Consider the following 24998-nt stretch of genomic DNA (forward strand, 5'->3'; position numbering starts at 1 on the left):
GTGCAGCAAAGGGGGGGGAGTGAGTGGCTTCCTTCCTAGCCGGCCCATGCGAGTTGGCCCAGAGGGGCTTTGGGCGAGAAGAGGGGGGGTTGGAATCCCTAGCCATGAGGGGAGAGAGGCTAAGAGTAGCTTTGGAGGGGGGTATGAGGACTGTACGCTTAGTGAGGAGCCGTATGGTGGGCAGGGGTTTGGGACCCAAGGTGATTTTCGTAGGCAGGGTGGACATGATTTCGGAGGATGGTTGGCAGGGGAACGAATGGGAGGGGGGACGAAGGGGCAAGTGCCCAGCAGCGGGCCGGTGGGTTTAGCTACAGGAGATGGCCATGCGGGCCTGTCATTTATGGTTAGCATTGGCGGCAACGGAAATAGGGAGGTGCAGGGTTGGAGCGGGACAGGGCCTCGTATAGGGAGTGGTAGGGAGGTATTTTGTTTTTCAGAGCCTGAGGACGATGCAAGGCCGGGGACTTCGAGGCAAGAAGCTTGGAGGGACAGGGACTTTGAGGATGCGGCAGCAGGGCGAGGTGCAGAACTGGTGCGGGGAAGTCGGGATCCAATGGCTCAGCGAGTGGGGGAAGGAGCACAAAGTTCAGGTGAGAATTTAAAAAGGACAAAGTATGGAAAGGAGAAGGCCAGGAAGAAAAAGGTGAGGGTGTCTTGTAGTTCGTCTGATAGCGAGTCAGATTCGTCTGAAGGATCTTCGGAATCTGGTCCGAAATATCCTGCGGTGTTGGCTGAAGGGCCATTACATGGGGCAGGGCAGGCAGCGTGTGCGACTTTAGCAGAACTGTGGGAGGGCGTGCCTAGGAAACTGCGGAGACGGATTCGTAAGAGAAGATACGTGAATATCTTTAGGTTATTGGAGGGGAGAAGAGGGGGAAAGAAGAGTAAGAGAAAGGATAAAAAGAAACGCAAGACGGCGGGGGGGGGGGTTAAAATTGCAAAGAATATTGTTAATTGGGTGAGGGGTTTTTTAAGGTTGGCCAGCGTAGTGGGGCATTACAATGCGTCGCAGTATGGGGCTTTGCTGGCTTATGCCGACAGCATATTGGGGGCGTTCCGCGATTACGAAGGTTGGGCCTGGCTCAACTACGATGAGAAATTCCGGGACAAGATGGCAGGAAATAGGGCGATGTCGTGGGGATCGCAGGATATTAATTTGTGGTTAACACAAATGTCATATAAGGGAGTGAGGGGTCAGACGGCGTTCGGTGTGGGGAATAGCGGCGGTAGCGAGGTGAAGGAGTTGCTAGGCAGTAGTGGAGGCGGGCAGTCATTTCGGACGGGGGGATTGGCAGGAAAAGGATTTCAGGCTGTTAGATCTAAGGCAGGTGGGACTGACGTGTGCTGGAGATTTAATAGGGCAGCTTGTTTATTCCCAGACTGCAAGTTTAGACACGTGTGTGCTACTTGTGGGGGAGCTCATTCGGCGCTCAAATGCGGGCCCACAAGTGGGGTACCAGGAAAAAGCGGGAAGAGTTGAGGGTGAGAGTGCGATGGCCATTTCGCCGCTATCACTGCTTGTGATGCAGTCTAGGTGGGTGGCTTTTCCCAAGGGTAATGTGGGGCAATTTGTAGGGGACGGGTTTCAGGCAGGTTTCGGGATCCCATTCGCGGGTTCGAGGCAAGGGGGAGGGGTGGGAATGCGAGGGGGGTTAGTCCATCTGCTGCGATAGTTCGGGACAAAACAGGGGACGGAATTTAGGTTCGGGAGAGCTGCGGGGCCGTTGCATCGCAGACTTTCGGGGCTGGGTACATATCTCCAGTAGCGGGTATACCAAAAGGGGTGGAGGGTAAGTTCAGGTTTACGGGTGGATTATGGGTGGATTACGGGTGGATTACGGGTGGATTCGGGGCCTAATTTTGTGGTCGAGGGAACGCCGAAAAGCGGCCGGCTGTGCGGTGGGAGGAGGGGTTGCTTGAGTACATTAAAGTGCTGGAACTCTTCCCCATCGTCGTTGCATTCTGTATCTTGGACAAATGGCCAGCTAAGATGATAGTCTTGTTTAGGTTAGCCGAATTTTGAGAGAATTTGTTTTCCAATGTTTGACCTGGAGTGTCCCGGTTGGAGTGAGGTGTGTGTCGGGGGAGCAGAATGTTATAGCGGATGCCCTCTCTCGTTTTTAAGCGGCAGGAATTCTGAGACAGGGTGTCGGGAGCTCGGTCAGAAAGGGAGCGGTTCCCAGAGCACCTGTGGAGACCGGGACGGTTGCTGCATGGACGTTGATCGAGAAGTCATTGGCGTCAGCTACATGGAAGGCGTATCGGAGAGGCTATGGCGTGATAAGTCAGTATTTGGAAGCAAGGGGATGGACGGGTGGTCCAGTGCCGGATTCCGGGATGGTGAACTTTGTATTATGGGCAAAGGCCAAGGGATATTCCGTGGCAGTGGTACGTTCTTATTTGGCAGGTTTTTCATTTTTTCAAAAGTTAAAGGGCTGGGGGAATCCAGGAGGGAGTTTTCTCCTGCAGAGGGTGTTAAGAGGATGGAAGAGGGAGGCGGGACGGGTGCCTGATAGGAGACTCCCCATTCATTATGAAGATTTGGGGGTGTTGGTAGGCAGTTTGCCTGCGGTTTGCGTGTCTGGTTATGAAGCGGTACTATTTCAGACCGCGTTTGTGTTAACATTTTTTGGAGCTATGCGGGTGAATGAGTTGGTTGCCGCTTCTAAACGGAGTGAGTGTAGCACAGGCTTGTTATCTGAGAACGTGTGGATCTGTCATGAGTCGGTAACGATTTGTATTCATCGTTCTAAGGTGGATCAGTTGGGCAAAGGGCAGGTATTAACATTGGTTCCAGCGGCGGAGGAGTTGGTGTGCCCTGTAAGGTGTCTGCAGCGCTTTGTGGCAGTACGGCCGCGGAGGGGTGGTTCCCTGTTGTTACATCAGGACGGTTCGCCGGTTACGGTTTACCAATTCGTGCAAGTTTTGAAAAAAGTGTTGCGGTTTGTGGGATGGGATGAACAACGGTATACTTCCCATTCGTTTAGGATTGGGGTGGCGACATCGGCGGCGGAAAGAGGTCTTAATGACAGTGCCATACAATCGATAGGGCGTTGGAAGTCCAATGCCTTTTTGACATATGTCAGGAAGGGTCAGTAGGTGGTGTCCAAAACTCAAAAAAAAAAAAAAAGAAATCATAACGTTCAAAGTGAGCTGCAACTCAATACTGGAGGCTGGTATTAATATTGATGTGTTTCTTGCAGAAATGACAAAGCGTCGGGGGGAGTGCGAATGGGCCTGGGTAGTGGGCCATTCCTTTATTCATTGGGCGCATCATAGAGCGGAAGAGCGACCTTATGGACCGGATTTGGAGTTGGACAGACGGCAATGGAATGTCAGATGGCTTAGTCGTCGGGGGATGCTATGGGATGGACTGTTACCTTTTCTACAAACTTGCGTTATGGAGATGAAGATGCCGAGGTTGATGTTAATACATCTGGGGGGCAATGATATTGGACGGGGAGCATGCAAGGACTTGATTGCCAACATCAAGAAGGACTTTAGTACCTTGTTCAACATGATGCCTGAGACGAAATTAGGATGGTCGGATATCATCTTAAGGATAAAATTTGTGGGAATTCCGTTATGGTGCAAAAGTGTTAAGAAAATGAACAAGCAAATCGGGAAATGGGTGGTACGTCAAGGGGGGTTCTGGTTACAACACGAATGGGCATGGACAGTGATTCCGGGTTTCTTCCGGGCAGATGGGGTGCATTTATCTGACGTAGGTATTGATCTGTTTAATAATGACATACAGGAAGGTTTGGAACGAATGATAATTGCACTGGAGGCCGCAGTGGGGGGGGAACAATGATAAGAGAGTCATCATTGTTCCTATGGCGGGAAACCCGAGCCCATAAGGTGGAAGTTATGTTATGGTTAAAAGTTTGAAAAAGGGGGAATCTCGTGTGGTGCGGGGGGGCTGCCACACGAGATGGAAAATGAGCAGGAGGGGGGCCGATGCTCAGAGGATGGTGTCTAGCTCTACCACTGGCAGAGGTGGGGGGCACAATAAAATGTGCATGAATGGGGGTTGTATTGTATAAATTGGTTGAGGGCTCGGGTAGGGTTAATAAACTGTGGCCTTTATTGTTCCAAACAAAGATTCCTGTCATTTGTGGAAGGGGAAAGGAAAAAGGAATGGGCAAATGGGAGGAGGTGGGGGTGAGAATGACTCCAAGCGAATCTGATATCTTCCAGTTAATAAAGTGGAGTTAGCTTGTCTAACTCCACGCAGGTAACGGAAGTGAAGTGAGCGGTAGGGGTTAATAAAGATGGGGTGAAAAGGTCGAGGTAGGGTGGGGGGGGGGAGTAGTGGGGAAGTTGGCCAATCGGAGGAAAGTAATTTGAATTGTGAGACTGGGATTGGTTAATAGGGGAGGATATAATGGGAAAAGTGGTTTCGCGCCTCAGGCTGTGTGGAACGGCTGAGGCAGCGGGCAGAGGCTTTCCCTCCCGATAGCTTGTATTATATTAAGAGTTACTTGTTGGTGGGAGATGTTGTCGCAGTGGGGGAAACCCGAGCCCATAAGGTGGAAGTTATGTTATGGTTAAAAGTTTGAAAAAGGGGGAATCTCGTGTGGTGCGGGGGGGGCTGCCACACGAGATGGAAAATGAGCAGGAGGGGGGCCGATGCTCAGATGATGGTGTCAAGCTCTACCACTGGCAGAGGTGGGGGGGCACAATAAAATGTGCATGAATGGGGGTTGTATTGTATAAATTGGTTGAGGGCTCGGGTAGGGTTAATAAACTGCGGCCTTTATTGTTCCAAACAAAGATTCCTGTCATTTGTGGAAGGGGAAAGGAAAAAGGAATGGGCAAATGGGAGGGGGTGGGGGTGAGAATGACTCCAAGCGAATCTGATATCTTCCAGTTATGTAGAATTGTTCTAAGATATTTTTCAAGTGGAAAATGATAATGAAATCCAGTTTTTTCAGTATAATGTTTTAGAGTCATTTACTTCCCTGTTTTATTGTTGAATCACCACAAAGTGCTGATCTTGTGCCTTATACCTTTCTCTCTGATTATCTTCTCTTCCAGTGCTTTGCCAGCCTATGGGCTTCTGACCCAGTTTTTCATTTTGTAGTTGGGAGACTTTTGATGCTAAAAACTGGAAGTGAATAGAAAAATAAATTACACTTCTTAAAGAATCAAGTGAATCCAGAGCATTCTTGACAGCACAGACCTTATTTTCTTTTCATTACACCCCACCCTAAGAATGTGTTTGCAGTATACTCAAGTGAAAACAAATGTTCATGAAAAGTTATATGAATGTATTATCAGTTAACTGTTCTCATTATAGTACATTATTCCTGCAACAGTGCTGTACTTTAGTAATAAACCCTAACCCCAAGTGCTACACTATGTAACCTGACTTATGGAACTGAATGGAATTTGCCTTCCTGTGAATATGCTATAATACCTAATGGCTGAAAGTGTTCATATTGTCCAAACACTGAGAAGAATCTCATAGAGGGAATGTACTTTCGGAAGCGAATTATTTCTGTTAGGAGCTGTTGGCGTACAAATATAGGAGAAAACGAATTAATTGTGATCAATCAGAATGGAAAACTGTTGTTCCAATGTTCTATAGACTGCTATGTGGATTTCTTTGGCAATATGGAGTACAATTAGACACATGACACATACTTCTTGTTTTTGCAGAAGGTTTTCAAGTGCTTCCTTGCTGTCCAGTATTTCTGTCTCTTGCTTTTGCAGATAATCCCTCTGATGTTGTAAAGTTCTTTCAACTCCCCTGAGGCTCCCAGCAAGGGCACATCTTCTGTTCTCAGATTTGAGCAACTTAGTTCTCAGGCCTTGATTCCTGAGAATCTGTGCATTATCTGGACAATGATAAGCGAGTCTAGACCTATAGCATTCTGAACTACATTCACTGCTGCTTAAACTGAAAATACAACAGAAAATTTAATTATTTTGTGGTAAGCATTTAAATGTAAATAATTGGCATAACAGACTACACTGAACATAGCTAAGAAGCTGTTTAAGACATAGTGATTAACAATTTTTCTTGCCTTTGATTTAAATTAATGGTTTACAATATCCCATAGAAAAATTACCATAATATGCATGAATAATAAAATTAATGTTAAAAGTGCTTAATGTTTATCAGAGTTTCTTTATAGTAGTTTATTTAATTAATTTATAACCTGTCAGTACTAAAGAACTTCTTCTTGATGGTTTACAAATTAATTACCAACTACTAATGCATCCAGATAATGAACCTTAATTTTTGTTTTTGGATCCATTGGTTGATATAATCAATATATAATAATACACCAACACTCATCTGATTATTTTTTTATTTCTGACGCACTCACTCTAATGCCAACAAAATTAAGCTTCTGGTAGAATGACCATCATAATAGGCATCATCGTATTAGCTTGTGCTTTAAGACTCAGCCTTACACTTAATCATAGGTCCCAAAAATTCTGGTCACCTGACGCAGTAATACCACCCTTGAAAAAGGACTAGCAGTCTGAAACACGGCCCCATGTCAAATGACCAGAATTGTCGGGATTACACAAGAAGAAGTCGTAGCTGATCGACCATCAAGAATCGATCAATCGGAGCATTGATACAGATCAAGAAAGTTAAGTTTCTACTAAGTGAAGTTTTATAGTTGCATAAGAAAAAGGACTTGAAAAAAAGTATTATTGCTGGATTTACTATCCAGTGACCTATGATTAAATGTAAGGCTGAGTCTTAAAGCGCAAGCTAATACAATGATGCCTATTATGATGGTCATTCTACCAGAAGCTTAATTTTGTTGGCATTAGAGTGAGTGCATCAGAAATAAAAAATAATCGGATGAGTGTTGGTGTATTATCATATATTTACAAAATAATTAAACATATACATCTGACATGGCCTTCTTCAACTAGGAGCGGTTGCTACAGATATAAAGGACATAATATAATATAATGTAAATAATGTAAATATTTAATCCTTAACTGATCAGTTATCTTGCTCTAATTCTTTCCCACAGTTAGATTTTACCCTGTTTTAATGTAACTTTTGACCTTCGCACTTGTTAATGTTCTGTTATTTGACTCACTCCCCCTGTTATCTGTAAACCACCATGATGTGATTTTTAATCACGAATGCCGGTATAGAAAAACTCTAAATAAATAAAATAAATAAATAAAAGGACATGTCTGATTGGTTTCATCCACTTAAAATTGCCAACTGGCTCCAGATTTTCAGAATAAGTTGATCCAGTCCTGGTTTTACCTCATTGCATGCAGGGACCTATAGTCTTGTTCTTCTAAGGAACTGAAATAGGGAAGTCAGAACTACAAGTCCCTGCATGCAATGGGATAAAACCAGGACCGGATCAGCCTGTCCTGAAAACCTGGAGCCAGTTGGCAACCCTACATCCACTAAGGAGATACATGGCTCTGTGAAGTCATCCCGTACCACCTGGTTCCTTCCCAGACCTCCCCTCATCTGCTCCTCCATCATGAATAGTAACTAGTTTCTAGCCTGCAGGGGAGTGACCTCAGTAATTTTGGAATTTCCTGAATTATTAATGGTATTTTTTTAACTTTATTTTTATTTGAATTTTAACAAAATACATCAAGAATAAACTTGAATAGACAATCCAGTACTTATATCAAAGAAATTAATAATACAATAGAAACAGAACATTACCACAACTCATAAGGCTGATAACTTCAAAAAGATTCATCATTTTGCAATAAATAAAGGGAAAATAGCGCCTGAGAAGCTGAGAAGTCTATCACATGCAGCCTTACTGACTGAAGGTTTGAGTTGCTGGAGGGAGAGAGAGAGAGAGAGATTCTCTGTAGAGGCTCTCATATAAGTTAACTATTTATACCACTGTAAGAGGGGCCACTAGTAACTTGGGGTGAGGTTTGGGGGATGGGGTAAGTTGTGGGGGGCAGTTTTACATGCACAGTCAGAGGTACCAACAACACAGTTGCCATCAGTAAAGATTTTATGTGATTTGGAGTGATGAAAGGTAAAAGAAGAGTAATTTGTACAATGTACTCTCTACCTAGCTTGATGCACTCTCTACCGAGCTGCTATCAAGCTACGTAAAGAGTACATTGTACAAATCTTATCTTTTTGTACCTTTATTCACACCAAATGACAGAAAATCTTCACTGATGTCTACTGTGTGTTGCGTCCGTCGGTCTTTGATGGCTTCGCCCCACCTACCTCTCTCTACTTGCGGCTCCTCCCGCTCACCTTGGACTGATGGCCGCTGCGCATCTGCTTGCCATTCTCTCCGGCATCCCCAGACCGGCTTTGGTGCTGCCTCCCACCATTCTCCAAGGTACCTCTAGGGCGCGCGCGTGCACGCCGCCCTCATCTTTAATTTCACATTGGCGCGAACCTCAGGGGCGTTCCCCTGTTCTGACGTCACGACTCCAGGGTATATCTGCCACAGTATTTGCTAGCTCGTTGAGTTAGCAACAGGCTTCGTACGGATGGGATTCGCTCTCCGTTCCTAAGCTACTCTGCCACTCCAGCTCTACCTGGAACTCTTACTACCCTTCGGGGTCGCTAACGGGGTACCTGCTCCTCAGGGGCCTCTCTGCTTCTTTCAGGTGCTATCAGGAAACCGGTACTCGCTCCTCGTGGGCCCATGTTCCCATGTCGATAATAAAATACTTCTCTTTTTTTTTTTATTTATAATTTTAAGATAACAGGATAAAGTACATAACAATTGTTCTGTGTACCAAATAATCTATGAAACAGTACAGTGAAGAATTATCACATATAAATATCAAATAAAAAGATTATAGTAAGTAGAATATAATAGATTGTCTAACAACCCAGACTGCAAAATGTTCACTGAAAACTATTACAGCAAAAAATAAACTATACAATTCTGTTCCTTACAAGTGGTTTTGTCGTTATTTCCCAATTCTCCTAACACGTCCCCTCCCCCCTCACCCACCCTCAACTAGATTGCCTGAGTATCATCCATTTAAGTAGCCAACTGTTGTTGTTGTTGTTGCCACAATATCCATGGTTGCCATCGAGCTTCAAATTTAGACAATTGATTGTACCGTACTGCCGTTAACTTGTTTAAGTAACACACCTTGATCAACCTCCTTTGTACCTGAGTTAGTAAGGGTGCACCAACCAACCGTTTTCCACTTATAGGCTAACTCGGTCCTGGCTGCCAGAACTATTTGCTGAATAAGATAGATATGTGCGTAAGAAACAGATGTTGCTGAGATCTGTATTAAAAAGAAGGCCGGGTCTCTGGCGATACACACTCCCACCACATCGTAAATCAGTTGAATAACATCATCCCAGTAAGGTATCAGCTTAGCACACTCCCACCACATATGAAGGTAAGTGCCCACTCCTCCACACTTTCTCCAGCAGTTGTCCGAAAGCCTGGGGTAAAACCTATGTAACTTAACGGGAGTAATGTGCCATCGGTATAACATCTTATAATTATGTTCAATCAAGGATGCTGAGATTGAGCATTTCCGTATAGACAAAAAACACCTTGTCATTTGCGAAGGGGTTAAAGTTCTCTGCAGATCTTTTTCCCATTGGGTAGTATGTACCAAGGACTGCTGGGGGTCAGCTTTTAAGAGAGCATATAGTCTAGAAATTAGCCTTCTTATAGTCCCCGATTGGTCGCAATACCCTTCAAACAAGGATTTCCCCTTGCTCAAGTCTGTTTTAACATTTTTCTGCGAAACATAATGCCTAAGCTGGTATTAAAAATAGTGATCTGAGGAAGGCAAATCATATTTTTGCTGGAGCTCTAAAAAGTCCAGTATCCTACCCCCAGACCAGAGATGAGACAGACGTGAGCATCCTCGTCCCTCCCATCTTGCCGCCCTACATTGGGATACACCAGGTGTAAAATCAGGGTTATAAAATATCGGAGTACTAAAACAATACTGCCTGTCCCCCACCAGTTTAGCTTTCCATTGATCCCACAATAGCATAGCAAGAGCTATCGAAGGAATTTCCCTAGTCTCCTTCAATCTGTTCTTGCTCGTTAGCCAGACTTGAGAAGCAGGCGATGACCCCTGTAACTAGTCTGTGTCTAGTTGCACCCAGTGTTTATTTGGCCCCGTATTATGCCAATCAATAACAGTACGTAACTGGGCAGTACATAATACCATAAGAGGCATGGTACACTCAAACCTCCTCTCTCCTTGGGTAGAAATAGAACATTCCTGCTGACTCGGGGAAGACATCTTTTCCAAATAAACTGAAAAAGCCTCCGCTGCCACCATCGAATGTCCAAGGAAGGAACCTCAATTGGCAGAGACTGAAATAGATATCCCAGTCCCGGTAGAACATTCATTTTAACAGTGGCAATTCTTCCCAACCAGGACATATCAGTATGATCCCATATTTGAAGATCTGCCATGATTTTCCCCCAAAGTCCCTCATAATTGATCTTGTAGAGATCTGTCAGGTTAGCACTTATTTTCACTCCCAAATATTTTAAAGCGGAATGTACAATTTTAAACGGGAATTACTTTTTAATCAGGCCTAATTGCTCTTCGGGTAGGGTGACATTCAACAGTTCGGACTTGTCCATATTTAATTGATAACCAGAAACTGCACTAAAAATTCTAAACTCCTCCATCAACGGGCCTAAGGAGCTGACAGGGTGCACTATAGTAAATAAGATGTCATCCACAAACATCGTAAGCTTGTATTCATGCTCTCCGACTAGGACCCCCTTTTATCCCTGCGGCCTCGCGGACTTTCATGGCTAGGAGCTCTAAATATAAAGCGAAAATAGAACAATAGAAACATAGAAATAACGGCAGAAGGCGGCCAAACGGTCCATCCAGTCTGCCCAGCAAGCTTCGCACTTTTTTTTTTCTCATACTTATCTGTTACTCTTGGCTCTTAGTAACCTTTTGGTTCTATTTCCCTTCCACCCACACCATTGAGAGAGCAGTGTTGGAACTGCATCTAAGTGAAATATCTAGCTTAATTAATTAGGGGTAGTAACCGCCGCAATAAGCAAGCTACACCCACGCTTATTTGTTTACCCAGACTAAATAATCCAGTCCTTGTTGTTTGTTGTCTGTATATAGATCCACTTTTCTTCATTCCCCCTGCTGATGAAGCAGAGGGATAGGCATTAAAAGTGAAGTATCAGTCTTTCTCCCCTGCCGCTGAAGCAGAGAGCTATGGGACTGAACGGGGAACCAGACAAGGGGACACCCTTGTCTGGTTCCCCGTTCAATCCCAAATGCTTCAGAATATCCCCCATTCACCTTAATGCAAGACTGGGAGTTGAGTATAGCTTCTTAATCCAAGTCAGAAAATTACCCCCAGACCCATTTTGTCTAATACCGCAAATAAATATTCCCAATGAACCAAATCAAACGCCTTTTCAGCATCTACCCTTAGAAGTACCGTGGAAAGTTGCATCTGCTTTGTGTGCCAGATAATATCTACCACCCTCCTCACATTATCTGCCGCTGAGCTACCAGGTACAAAACCCATCTGGTCAGGGTGAATTAGCAAGGAGGCTATCCGGGATAATAGAGTTGCCACTATTTTTGTCGAGAGTTTTAAATCTAGATTGATTAAAGATATGGGTCTATAAGACCCACAAAGAGTGTTGTCCCTTCCTGGTTTAGCCAAGATTGTGATGCCGGCCTTATTTTCATGCATAGTAATTTGGCTCGCTCCTAATAAGCTGTTAAAGGCTGCAACCAGAGGGTAGGAAATTACCGCCGTCAATTTTTTATAAAAAAAAACAGCAGTAAAACCATTGATACCAGGGGATTTTCCCAATTTCAAATCTTTAATGGCCTGAGTAACCTCCATCTCCGTGATCTCATGATTGAGACTCTCAGTATGGGACTCACCCAAGCACGGTAAAGGTATGGCAGCTAAATAGTTATTTATCATCTCTTGGGTAATATCAGATCTTCCAGTATATAACGTTTTATAAAATTGAGTAAAATGTTGGCGAATGCCATCATTTTCTGTTACTATCTGTCCCATTTCAGTCCTAATTTTCAGGATTTGATTGTGGGCCATCCTAGCTTTTAATTTTCTGGCTAACAGTCGACCAGCTTTGTTGCCCCCTTCACAGAATGTTTGTTTCGCTTTATCCAATTGGAAGGCGATCTCTTTTATAGATAAATCTTGTAATTCTCTACGTAACTGTTCCACTTGCCGTCCGGTGGTCAGATCCCCTCTTCTTTTATGCTTGATTTCTAGTTTACCAATCTGCTGTAGTAATCCTAAATATTTCGTGTTTTCCTGCTTCTGCACATGTGCAGCCCTAGCTATCAACTTGCCCCGGGCTACAGCCTTGAAACATTCCCATACTGTAGTTTGGGATACTTCCCCCATATTGTTTTCCAATAAATATTGTGACATTTCCTGTTCTAAAAGATTACAATATGTCTGGTCTTTCGAGAGACTCATTTAACCTCCATTTAACCCAGTCTGGACCCCCAATCCAGTCAAGGTGATCCAGATGGCTGCATGGTCAGACCATGTTATTGAAGCAATCCCTGTATCATGAACCTTATTCATCAATACTTTATCGACCAGAAAGTAGTCAATCCTGGAATAAGACTGATGGGCTTTTGAGTAAAAGGTATAGTCACGTTCAGAAGTGTGAAGCAGCCGCCAGGCATCTGTTAGATTCCATTCACGCATAAAGGTTTTTAACCCTTTTCTATTAGCCCCCGAATAGCCACCACTTCCCTTGCTGGAGTCTAGGTATGGATATCTAGTCGAGTTAAAGTCACCTCCTATAATTAGGTGTCCTTCAACCCACTGCTTCATGGTATCAGAGAGTTTTGCCAGGAAAGGACCTTGCCTAGAATTAGGGACTTACACATTGATCAACGTATAAACTGAGGAACCCAGTGAGAACTTGAGTATAATATACCTGCCCTCAGTATCCCGCAAGATAGAGAGCACATTTACCGTGACTGTTTTAGCGAAAAGAATTCCCCCTCCCCTCTTAGTGGTCGCTGCGAAATATTGAGTGGGAAAATTATTTGACAGCAATAATTTCTCATATTTTTTTCTTAAGTGGGTTTCCTGACATAATAACACATCTACCTTGTCCCTGATAGCGTCTTGCAGGAGACATTTTCTCTTATAATGGGTATTTAAGCCCTTGGCATTCCAAGAGCAAATTTTAAGTTCTCCCATGGGTACAACCCCCCGTACATAGCTCAAGCCTACCTTCCATTATGTGCATTAATACCCTTACCATGTCCCACTCCTGACTCTTATACCATGGCTTGTAATTAGAGCGCTGACGATAATAGTAGATCCCCGTCCAAAACATGAATGCTCGATGTAACTTAGCTGAATGAATAACTAGTTGATAGGCAGACCAGTCCCCACCCCCCACCCCTTGCTATACCCTCCCCCCTCCCCCCCCCCCCTCCTTTGCCCTCCCCCAACTGCACCATTGCAGGAGCATGGGTCTGAAGTCACCTTACTTACCCCTAGCCCCACATGTATGCTCAAGCCCTCTTTATGCAAACATTCCACAATAAGGAATAAAGGAAAAAAAAAATTAAAGAATCCCTCAATTAACAATGAAAGAATCTATGCATAAACGGTAATCCTTCTTTTCCAACCTTCTTGCCAGCTCAAAGTAATAAGTCTGCATGCTTCTATTAACTAGAACTGACATTGCCAGCCAAATGTCCCACACTAGGGATGTGAATCGTTTTTCAACGATTAAAATTATCGTCCGATAATGTTTATATCGTCTTAAATCGTTATAGAACACGATACAATAGAAATTCTAACGATTTATCGTTAAAAATTGTTAAATCGTGTTAGTGCGCACTAACTCGAGTTAGTGCGCACTAACTCCCCGTTAGTGCGCACTAACTCGATTTAGTGCGCACTAACTGAAAATGATACAAATAAACACTTTCCAGGTCACTGAAGGTCAGTTAGGAATGAATATGTGTTCCTATTGGCTGGCTGCCCTCTTATCTATTGATGTTACCAAGGTTACCACTGAGGTGATGGTTGGGGGGATGGGAAATGGAACTGGAAACTAACGAACACCAACAGAAAATGAAACAAAGTGTTCACACTTCCCAGGTCAGTAAAGGTCACTTAGGAATGAATATGTATGTATGTATTCCTATTGGCTGGCTGTGCTCTTATCTATTGATGTTACCAATATGGTTGGGGGGATGTGAAATGGAAACAGTTGGAAGCTTGACAAAAAAAGTAATGTAATGATCAGCACTCACGTGACTAGAACTTGTTTGTTTATTATTTTTGTTAGCAGGCACCTGAAATGCTAGTGCATGTTGAATTTGCCAATCACTGTGCATTTTAGAAAGGTGGTCCTGGCTGGAACTGTACACAGTTCAAATATATGTAATTGATTGTTGGTAAGTGTATTTTTTAAGTAGCCACACTGGCACCAGTATGTTTACTTTTCCTCCTACTTAACTCACTAGCTCAGCTTTGTAAGAAGGGCTTCTCTGCTTGTGTGTTGTTTTTGTTTGGTGTGAGGAGAGCAGAAACATCAGATCTTTATTCAATCTACTACAGTCATCTCTTACAGTGCCCTATCCCTATTAATACCAGGAGTGTTGTGATCTTCCTGCACACAGTGCCCTAACCCTGATACCAGTCTGAGACAGCTCCCTCCCTGCATTACTAGTGAGAGGGTGGCTTCGCAGACAGGGGGGGAGCTGCCTGACCCTCACTCCTGACTTCCCCCATGTCCCAGCTAGTGAATGGTGTGTGGGTGAGGGGGGGGGGGGGGGAGGATGGTGAAGTCTGAGACAGCTCCCTCCCTGCATTACTAGTGAGAGGCTGGCTTCACAGACAGGGGGGAGCTGCCTGACCCTCACTCCTGACTTCCCCCATGTCCCAGCTAGTGAATGGTGTGTGGGTGGGGGGGGGGGGGGAGGATGGTGAAGTCTGAGACAGCTCCCTCCCTGCATTACTAGTGAGAGGCTGGCTTCACAGACAGGGGGGAGCTGCCTGACCCTCACTCCTGACTTCTCCCATGTCCCAGCTAGTGAATGCTGTGTGGGTGAGGGGGGGGGGGGGGGGGGATGGTGAAGTCTGAGACAGCTCCCTCCCTGCATTACTAGTGAGAGGCTGGCTTCGCAGACAGGGGGGAGCTGCCTGACCCTCACTCCTGACTTCCCCCATGTCCCAGCTAGTGAATGGTGTGTGGGTGAGGGGGGGGGGGAGGATGGTGAAGTCTGAGACAGCTCCCTCCCTGCATTACTAGTGAGAGGCTGGCTTCACAGACAGGGGGGAGCTGCCTGACCCTCACTCCTGACTTCCCCCATGTCCCAGCTAGTGAATGGTGTGTGGGTGAGGGGGGGGGGGGAGGATGGTGAAGTCTGAGACAGCTCCCTCCCTGCATTACTAGTGAGAGGCTGGCTTCACAGACAGGGGGGAGCTGCCTGACCCTCACTCCTGACTTCCCCCATGTCCCAGCTAGTGAATGGTGTGTGGGTGAGGGGGGGGGGGGAGGATGGTGAAGTCTGAGACAGCTCCCTCCCTGCATTACTAGTGAGAGGCTGGCTTCACAGACAGGGGGGAGCTGCCTGACCCTCACTCCTGACTTCCCCCATGTCCCAGCTAGTGAATGGTGTGTGGGTGAGGGGGGGGGGAGGATGGTGAAGTCTGAGACAGCTCCCTCCCTGCATTACTAGTGAGAGGCTGGCTTCACAGACAGGGGGGAGCTGCCTGACCCTCACTCCTGACTTCCCCCATGTCCCAGCTAGTGAATGGGGGTGTGGGTGAGGGGGGGGGGAGGATGGTGAAGTCTGAGACAGCTCCCTCCCTGCATTACTAGTGAGAGGCTGGCTTCACAGACAGGGGGGAGCTGCCTGACCCTCACTCCTGACTTCCCCCATGTCCCAGCTAGTGAATGGTGTGTGGGTGAGGGGGGGGGGGAGGATGGTGAAGTCTGAGACAGCTCCCTCCCTGCATTACTAGTGAGAGGCTGGCTTCACAGACAGGGGGGAGCTGCCTGACCCTCACTCCTGACTTCCCCCATGTCCCAGCTAGTGAATGGTGTGTGGGTGAGGGGGGGGAGGATGGTGAAGTCTGAGACAGCTCCCTCCCTGCATTACTAGTGAGAGGCTGGCTTCACAGACAGGGGGGAGCTGCCTGACCCTCACTCCTGACTTCCCCCATGTCCCAGCTAGTGAATGGTGTGTGGGTGAGGGTGGGGGGGGGAGGATGGTGAAGTCTGAGACAGCTCCCTCCCTGCATTACTAGTGAGAGGCTGGCTTCACAGACAGGGGGGAGCTGCCTGACCCTCACTCCTGACTTCCCCCATGTCCCAGCTAGTAAATGGTGTGTGGGTGAGGGGGGGGGGGAGGATGGTGAAGTCTGAGACAGCTCCCTCCCTGCATTACTAGTGAGAGGCTGGCTTCACAGACAGGGGGGAGCTGCCTGACCCTCACTCCTGACTTCCCCCATGTCCCAGCTAGTGAATGGTGTGTGGGTGAGGAGGGGGGGGGGGGGGGGGAGGATGGTGAAGTCTGAGACAGCTCCCTCCCTGCATTACTAGTGAGAGGCTGGCTTCACAGACAGGGGGGAGCTGCCTGACCCTCACTCCTGACTTCTCCCATGTCCCAGCTAGTGAATGGTGTGTGGGTGAGGGGGGGGGGGGAGGATGGTGAAGTCTGAGACAGCTCCCTCCCTGCATTACTAGTGAGAGGCTGGCTTCGCAGACAGGGGGGAGCTGCCTGACCCTCACTCCTGACTTCCCCCATGTCCCAGCTAGTGAATGGTGTGGGGGTGAGGGGGGGGGGGGAGGATGGTGAAGTCTGAGACAGCTCCCTCCCTGCATTACTAGTGAGAGGCTGGCTTCACAGACAGGGGGGAGCTGCCTGACCCTCACTCCTGACTTCCCCCATGTCCCAGCTAGTGAATGGTGTGTGGGTGAGGGGGGGGGGGAGGATGGTGAAGTCTGAGACAGCTCCCTCCCTGCATTACTAGTGAGAGGCTGGCTTCACAGACAGGGGGGAGCTGCCTGACCCTCACTCCTGACTTCCCCCATGTCCCAGCTAGTGAATGGTGTGTGGGTGAGGGGGGGGGGGAGGATGGTGAAGTCTGAGACAGCTCCCTCCCTGCATTACTAGTGAGAGGCTGGCTTCACAGACAGGGGGGAGCTGCCTGACCCTCACTCCTGACTTCCCCCATGTCCCAGCTAGTGAATGGTGTGTGGGTGAGGGGGGGGGGGGAGGATGGTGAAGTCTGAGACAGCTCCCTCCCTGCATTACTAGTGAGAGGCTGGCTTCACAGACAGGGGGGAGCTGCCTGACCCTCACTCCTGACTTCCCCCATGTCCCAGCTAGTGAATGGTGTGTGGGTGAGGGGGGGGGGGGAGGATGGTGAAGTCTGAGACAGCTCCCTCCCTGCATTACTAGTGAGAGGCTGGCTTCACAGACAGGGGGGAGCTGCCTGACCCTCACTCCTGATTTCCCCCATGTCCCAGCTAGTGAATGGTGTGTGGGTGAGGGGGGGGGGGAGGATGGTGAAGTCTGAGACAGCTCCCTCCCTGCATTACTAGTGAGAGGCTGGCTTCACAGACAGGGGGGAGCTGCCTGACCCTCACTCCTGACTTCCCCCATGTCCCAGCTAGTGAATGGTGTGTGGGTAAGGGGGGGGGGGGGAGGATGGTGAAGTCTGAGACAGCTCCCTCCCTGCATTACTAGTGAGAGGCTGGCTTCACAGACAGGGGGGAGCTGCCTGACCCTCACTCCTCCGGGGTATTGTGATCTTCCTGCACACAGTGCCCTATCCCTGATACCAGGGGTGTTGTGATCTTCCTGCATGCAGTGCCCTATCCCTATTAATACCAGGAGTGTTGTGATCTTCCTGCATGCAGTGCCCTATCCCTATTAATACCAGGAGTGTTGTGATCTTCCTGCATGCAGTGCCCTATCCCTGATACCGGGATGTGTGCAAGAAGCTCACAACACCCCGGTATCAGGAATAGGGCACTGTGTGCAGGAAGATCACAACACCCCCAGTATCAGGAATAGGGCACTGTGTGCAGGAAGATCACAACACCCCTGGTATTAGGGATAGGGCACTGTGTGCAGGAAGATCACAACACTCCTGGTATTAATAGGGATAGGGCACTGTGTGCAGGAAGATCACAATACCCCTGGTATCAGGGTTAGGGCACAAGTTCTAGTCACATTGACTGATCACATTACTTGTTTTGTCAAGCTACCAACTGTTTCCATTTCCCATCCCCCATATACTGTCAGTAGGAAACTTGGTAACATGAATAAATAAGAGGGCAGCCAATAGGAATACATATTCATTCCTAAACTGACCTTAACTGACCTGAAAAGTGTCAAATTGTATCATTTTCAGTTAGTGCGCACTAACTCCCAGTTAGTGCGCACTAACTCCCGTTAGTGCGCACTAACTCGAGTTAGTGCGCACTAATCGGAAAAAACGATTTTTAACGATTTTTTAACTAAAAAATCGTGCCTAAGACGATTTTCTTGCCCTGCCACACGATTTCTATCGTTAAGACGATATGGAAAACGATTCACATCCCTATCCCACACACTTTCAAGTAGCTGCATCCCCAAGAGATGAGGATCCTCCAGACTGCCTGCAAAGCCGCTTGCCTCCGTCCTGTACCCGCTGCCATCTCTGGAACTTGTCTGGAATCAATGTTGACGCCGGAGCCGCAGTGGACGTTTCTCTGCCTGTCTCAAGTCCCGCAGCACGAAACAGCTTGAACGGTGGAGGACACCGTCTTGACCCAATTGGTCACCCCGTGGATAGTAAATTGCAGGCCAAATGGGTAGAGCCATTTATATCTGTGATTATTGTATCGAAGGATCTGCAGCGCGTCTCGAAATTCACGACGTTTACGTATAGTGATGACAGACAGGTCCTGAAATATTTCAGTCTTCACCCCATGCCACTGGAGGTCTTTAAGTTGGCGCGCTTGCCGCAGGATCTGTTCTTTAACGGCATATTCATGAAAGCATGCCACAATGTCCCTCAGGGTGTTCCCTCTGGGTTTTGCAAGTGCTCTGTGCACTCTCTCAATTTTAATGAGGGCAGATGGGGTAGTCTCATTAACATTCTGTTCATGCAGAATATAGTGGCAGATGTCTTTAACCACAGTCTCCCAGTCTGCATATGTATCCCCCTCAGGGATGACTCTGAATCTTAAGTTTCCATGCCTAGATCTATTTTCTAGGTCTTCTAGCCAGGTTTGATGATCTTCCACCTCCTTTTTTAATGTGAGAATCTCTTGCTGAACATCATTTATTTTTGTCCCCTGCTCTCCTGTCTGCGTTTCCAAGCTATCCATGCGGTCACCCAGCTCAGCACACTCACGCCTCATCTCACTGGCTATCGCATGCATTTCCTCACGGAGGGACCCCATCCCATCTCGAATTTCCCGAAACCAGCTTTGGAATTCCTCCCTCGTTATCGCTGGGTCAGCTGTTGGTAAGTTTGAAGCTGGGGGGGTTCGGGCAGATTCAGGCATTTTTTGTGGGTTTCCAGCCTCTTCCTCCGGCAGGCCTTCCGACTGGGCCTCCATTGCACTATCAAAAGAAAATTGTCGCAGCTCTGTGATTTTCTTGCGAAGGGACATTATAAGTCAGGAAAGTGTGTTTCGCCGTGATTTCGCTAATTTTAGGGGAAGGATTACCTTATTTCAAGAGGGATTATGAAGATTCGGGCATGGAGCTTGAGCTTCATGCAACCATCCGGATTGGTGATGTCACTTCCTCCTCTGCCTGCTACTTCTGCCCTTCTACTTGGAAGAACTAACTTACAGTCACCATCAGTGAGCACAGAAAACATCTCTCTCTACAGTACTGCTTCGCCGGAATCAGGTACTCGCTCCTCGAGAGCCTGCTCTCTGCTCCGGTGCCAGACCTCTAATCTAGTGGAATCTCTGCTACTGCTAGTGAGTACAACACCACTGAGTCTCTCTGCTCTAAGGGATCAGGTACTCGTTCCTCAAGGGCCTGCTCTCCCTGTCTCGGAGCTCTCCTATTTCTATTTGGGACTCTGAATGCTAATCTTATTGTGTACTCATATCTCTCAGTGTCTTTCCACTACAGCACTAGGGATGTGAATCGTTTTAGGACGATTAAAATTATCGTCCGATAATTTTAATATCGTCTTAAACCATTATGGAACACAATACAATACAGATTCTAACGATTTATCGTTATAAATCGTTAGAATCGTGAGCCGGCACACTAAAACCCCCTAAAACCCACCCCCGACCCTTTAAATTAAATCCCCCACCCTCCCGAACCCCCCCCAAATAACTTAAATAACCTGCGGGTCCAGCGGCGGTCCGGAACGGCAGCGGTCCAGAACGGGCTCCTGCTCCTGCATCTTGTCGTCTTCGGCCGGCGCCATTTTCCAAAATGGCGCCGAAAAATGGCGGCGGCCATAGACGAAAAAGATTGGACGGCAGGAGGTCCTTCCGGACCCCCGCTGGACTTTTGGCAAGTCTCGTGGGGGTCAGGAGGCCCCCCACAAGCTGGCCAAAAGTTCCTGGAGGTCCAGCGGGGGTCAGGGAGCGATTTCCCGCCGCGAATCGTTTTCGTACGGAAAATGGCGCCAGCAGGAGATCGACTGCAGGAGGTCGTTCAGCGAGGCGCCGGAACCCTCGCTGAACGACCTCCTGCAGTCGATCTCCTGCCGGCGCCATTTTCCGTACGAAAACGATTCGCGGCGGGAAATCGCTCCCTGACCCCCGCTGGACCTCCAGGAACTTTTGGCCAGCTTGTGGGGGGCCTCCTGACCCCCACGAGACTTGCCAAAAGTACAGCGGGGGTCCGGAAGGACCTCCTGCCGTCCAATCTTTTTCGTCTATGGCCGCCGCCATTTTTCGGCGCCATTTTGGAAAATGGCGCCGGCCGAAGACGACAAGATGCAGGAGCAGGAGCCCGTTCCGGACCGCTGCCGTTCCGGACCGCCGCTGGACCCGCAGGTTATTTAAGTTATTTGGGGGGGGGTTCGGGAGGGTGGGGGATTTAATTTAAAGGGTCGGGGGTGGGTTTTAGGGGGTTTTAATGTGCCGATTTTTCGATTTTTTAACGATTTTTAACGATTTTTCACGATATTTTACCCCCCCAAACGGCAACAATACGATTCCCTCCCCCTCCCAGCCGAAATCGATCGTTAAGACGATCGAGGACACGATTCACATCCCTATACAGCACTGCTCTACAGAGGATCCACTGTTCCAATGTTCTGTGAGAGATGCGCCCAGCCGGGCTCTACAACCACTACTCACTACTGTCACCACTGGTGGTTCCATAAACTGTTTAATAAAAGATTCAAATGGAGAAATTACTTACCTGATAATTTCGTTTTCCTTAGTGTAGACAGATGGACTCAGGACCAATGCGTATAGTGTACTCCTGATAGCAGCTGGAGACGGATCAGATTTCAATCTGACGTCAGCCCTAGTACATATACCACTGCAGGAAGTGCAGCTCTTCAGTATTCTCCTCGAAAAGCATTGTGGATATATGTGACTGACTAATTTGATTAACTTAAATAACTTCATAACTTGGTTAAACTTTATAACTTTATTAAATTGATCTGGTTGAATTGGCTCTAGCTGGAGACCGCCAGTGCCCTCAACCGGAAAGCGTCGACACCTGGTATGATGGGTGTCCAAAGTGAAGGAAAGCATGGCTTACCCTTGTATCATTCGAAATTCCATGAGTAACAGCAGCCAAGGGTGGGATGCTGAGTCCATCTGTCTACACTAAGGAAAACAAAATTATCAGGTAAGTAATTTCTCCATTTCCAAGCGTGTAGCAGATGGACTCAGGACCAATGGGGTGTATAAAAGCTACTCCCGATCCGGATGGGAGGCTGCCCGTGACCCACTTAGTACTGCCCTTGCAAATGCCGTGTCCTCCCGAGCCTGAACATCCAGGCGGTAGAACCTGGAGAAGGTGTGGATGGAGGACCATGTCGTCGCCCTGCAAATCTCGGCGGATGACAACATTCTGGTTTCTGCCCAGGACACTGCTTGGGCTCTAGTAGAATGGGCCTTGACTTGTAGAGGCGGCGGCTTGCCTGCTTCTATGTAGGCCGCCTTGATGACTTCTTTGATCCAGGGGGCTATGGTTGCCCACGAGGCCGCTTCCCCTTGTCTCTTCCCGCTGTGAAGGATGAATAGGTGGTCCGTTTTTCATACGGGTTCCGACATTTCCAGGTATCTGGATAGGTGTCCGCCGATGTTGAGGTGGCGTAGACTATGAGCTTCTTCCGAATTCTTAAACTCATCCGGCGATGGTAGCGAGATGGTTTGGTTAAGATGGAATTGTAACACCACTTTGGGAGGGAACGAAGGGACCATGCATAGCTGGATGGTTCCCGGGGTGAGCCTGAGGAACGGCTCACGGCAGGTCAGTGCTTGTACTTCTGAAATGCGGCTGGCTGAACAAACTGCCAGCAGGAATGCTGTCTTCAAAGTTAATAGTCGGAGAGACAGTCCGCGGAAGGGCTGAAGGAGGCTCCTGTTAGAAAATCCAGGACCAGGTTGAGATTCCAAAGAGGTACCGGCCACTTTAGGGGTGGGCGGATGTGTTTGACTCCTTTCAGGAAGCATGAAACGTCCGGGTGAGAGGCTATGCTGTCGCTCTCGCTCTTGGTGCCGTAGCATGACAATGCGGCCATCTGTACCTTGATGGAGTTAAGGGACAGACCCTTCTGTAGCACGTTCTGTAGGAATTCCAAGATCGCGGGAACTTTGACTGAGCGTGGTATGATGTTGTGGTCTTCACACCAGGCTCTGAATACTCTCCAAATCCTTATGTACTTTAAAGAGGTGGAGAACTTGTGTGCTCGGAGTAGGGTGTCGATTACAACCCCCGAGTATCCGCTCTTTCTCAGGCGAGCCCTCTCAATGGCCAGGCCGTAAGAGAGAATCGAGCTGGATCCTCATGGAGGATCCAGCTCGATCGGTCCTTGTTGAAGCAGGTCTCTGTGTGGAGGCAGCGGCAGGGTGGGTCCCTGCTAGTAGTCTTCTTGGCTAGTCCGGGGCCACCAGAAGTACTAGTCCCCTGTGTAGCTGTATCTTGTGAATGATTGCGCCCAATAGGGGCCACAGCGGGAAGGCGTATAATAGAGTCCCCTGTGGCCAAGTCTGTACCAGGGCATCGATCCCGTGGGACTGAAGTTCCCACCTGCGGCTGAAGTACCTGGGTACATGGGCGTTGGACTGGTTTGCCAGAAGGTCCATGTCTGGTGTTCCCCACCGGTTCACTATCATTTGGAAAGCTGCGGTCGACAGCTTCCATTCTCCTGGGTCTAGACTTTCTCTGCTGAGGTACTCCACCATGATGTTGTCTTTCCTGGTGATGTGGATGGCCGAGACCCCCACAACATTAGGGGGTCTATTTCCAGAGACACCTGTTGGCTTCTGGTCCCCCCCCTGACGGTTGATGTAGGCCACTGTTGTGGCGTTGTCAGACATTACTCTGACCGCTTTGTCCCGGAGTCTGTGAACGAACCGTAGGCAGGCTAGTCTGACTGCCCCCACTTCTAGGCGGTTGATGTTCCATCCCAACTCTTCTGCGTTCCACTGCTCTTGGGTGGTTAGCTCCTCGCAGTGTGCTCGCCATCCTAGTAGGCTGGCGTCTGTGGTGAGCAGAGTCCAGGTTGGTGAAGATAGTCTTGTTCCCTGGCTCAGGTGGCTGACCTGCAGCCACCATCGTAGCTGGGTCCGAACTCTGCCCGGGAGTGGTAGATGTGCGGCGTAGTTCTGAGACAGTGGATTCCATCGTGATAGAAGTGAGCGCTGTAGGGGTCTCATGTGAGCTCACGCCCATGGCACTACTTCCAGTGTGGATGCCATCAGGCCGAGGACTTGCAGGTAATCCCATGCTGTGGGGCGAGGTTCGCTCAGCAGGATTTGTAATTGGTTCCTCAGTTTTGATCTCCTTGTGGGAGTCAGGCTGACCTTGCCTTCTCTGGTGTCGAATTGGACTCCTAGGTATTCTCGAGACTGTGAGGGCTGCAGACAACTCTTGTTTGTGTTGACCACCCATCCGAGGCTCTCCAGTAGAGTTTTGACTCTGTTGGTTGCTTGGTGACTTTCCTCTGAGGATTTCGCCCTGATCAGCTAATCGTTTAGGTAAGGGTGTACGAGGATTCCTTCCTTCCTCAGTGTTGCTGCCACCACCACTATGATCTTGGTGAACGTCCGGGGTGCTGTGGCTAATCCGAAGGCTAGTGCCCGGAACTGGTAGTGACGGTCCAGGATTTTGAAGCGTAGGAAGCGTTGATGTGCCTGATGGATCGGGATGTATAGGTAGTTTTCCGAAAGATCCAGGGATGTGAGAAACTCTCCTGGTTGCATCGCCCTTATTACAGAGCATAGGGTTTCCATGCGGAAGCGGGGAATCCTCAGGTGGCGGTTGACCGACTTGAGGTCCAGGATGGACCTGAACGTCCCCTCTTTCTTGGGGACGATAAAATAAATGGAATAATGCCCAGTATTTATTTCTTGTGGGGGTACTGGGGTTATGGCCTCGAGGGTCAGTAGTCTGGACAGTGTAGCTTCCACTGCCAGCCTCTTGAAGGGGTTGTGGCAGGGGGATTCCACGAACTTGTCCGGAGGGGTTCATAGGAAATCCAGGTAGTACCCCTCTCGAATAATAGTTAGGAGCCACTTATCCGCAGTTATCTCGACCCATCTGTGGTAGAATAGGGCTAGTCTGCCCCCTATGGCTTCTTCCCTTGGATGGGTCAGCTGAATCTCATTGTGGGGTGCGGCTGGGGCCTGGTCTCGAGCTGGTTCCCCTTTTGTTGTGCTTGTTCCAAAAGGACTGGTTCCTGCCTGTAGGGCGGGGCGCTTGATAATTATTTCTGTATGGGTTGAAGCGCTGTGAACCTCTGCCCCTGGAGGACCGGGGGAAGAGTTGCTGGTTTTTCTTATTCCTGTCCTCCGGTAGTCGCGGCAATGGGGACTCGCCCCATTTGTTAGCCAGTTTCTCTAGTTCGC

At 48.2% G+C, this 24998-nt stretch overlaps 1 protein-coding gene across 5 annotated transcripts in view; it reads right to left on the reverse strand.

The window, feature by feature from the left end:
• Positions 1-24998, reverse strand: part of LOC115091824 — a 424078-nt gene that overhangs the window by 204680 nt on the left and 194400 nt on the right. For all 5 annotated transcript variants that reach the window (XM_029602081.1, XM_029602064.1, XM_029602074.1 and 2 more), the window contains 2 exons: positions 5650-5905; positions 5013-5110 (listed from right to left, as the gene is read on the reverse strand). In XM_029602081.1, the coding sequence (XP_029457941.1) occupies positions 5013-5110; positions 5650-5905 (354 nt within the window). The remainder of the gene's footprint in view (positions 1-5012; positions 5111-5649; positions 5906-24998) is intronic.

Source organism: Rhinatrema bivittatum, chromosome 1 (assembly GCF_901001135.1).
Source record: "Rhinatrema bivittatum chromosome 1, aRhiBiv1.1, whole genome shotgun sequence".
NCBI lineage: Eukaryota > Metazoa > Chordata > Amphibia > Gymnophiona > Rhinatrematidae > Rhinatrema > Rhinatrema bivittatum.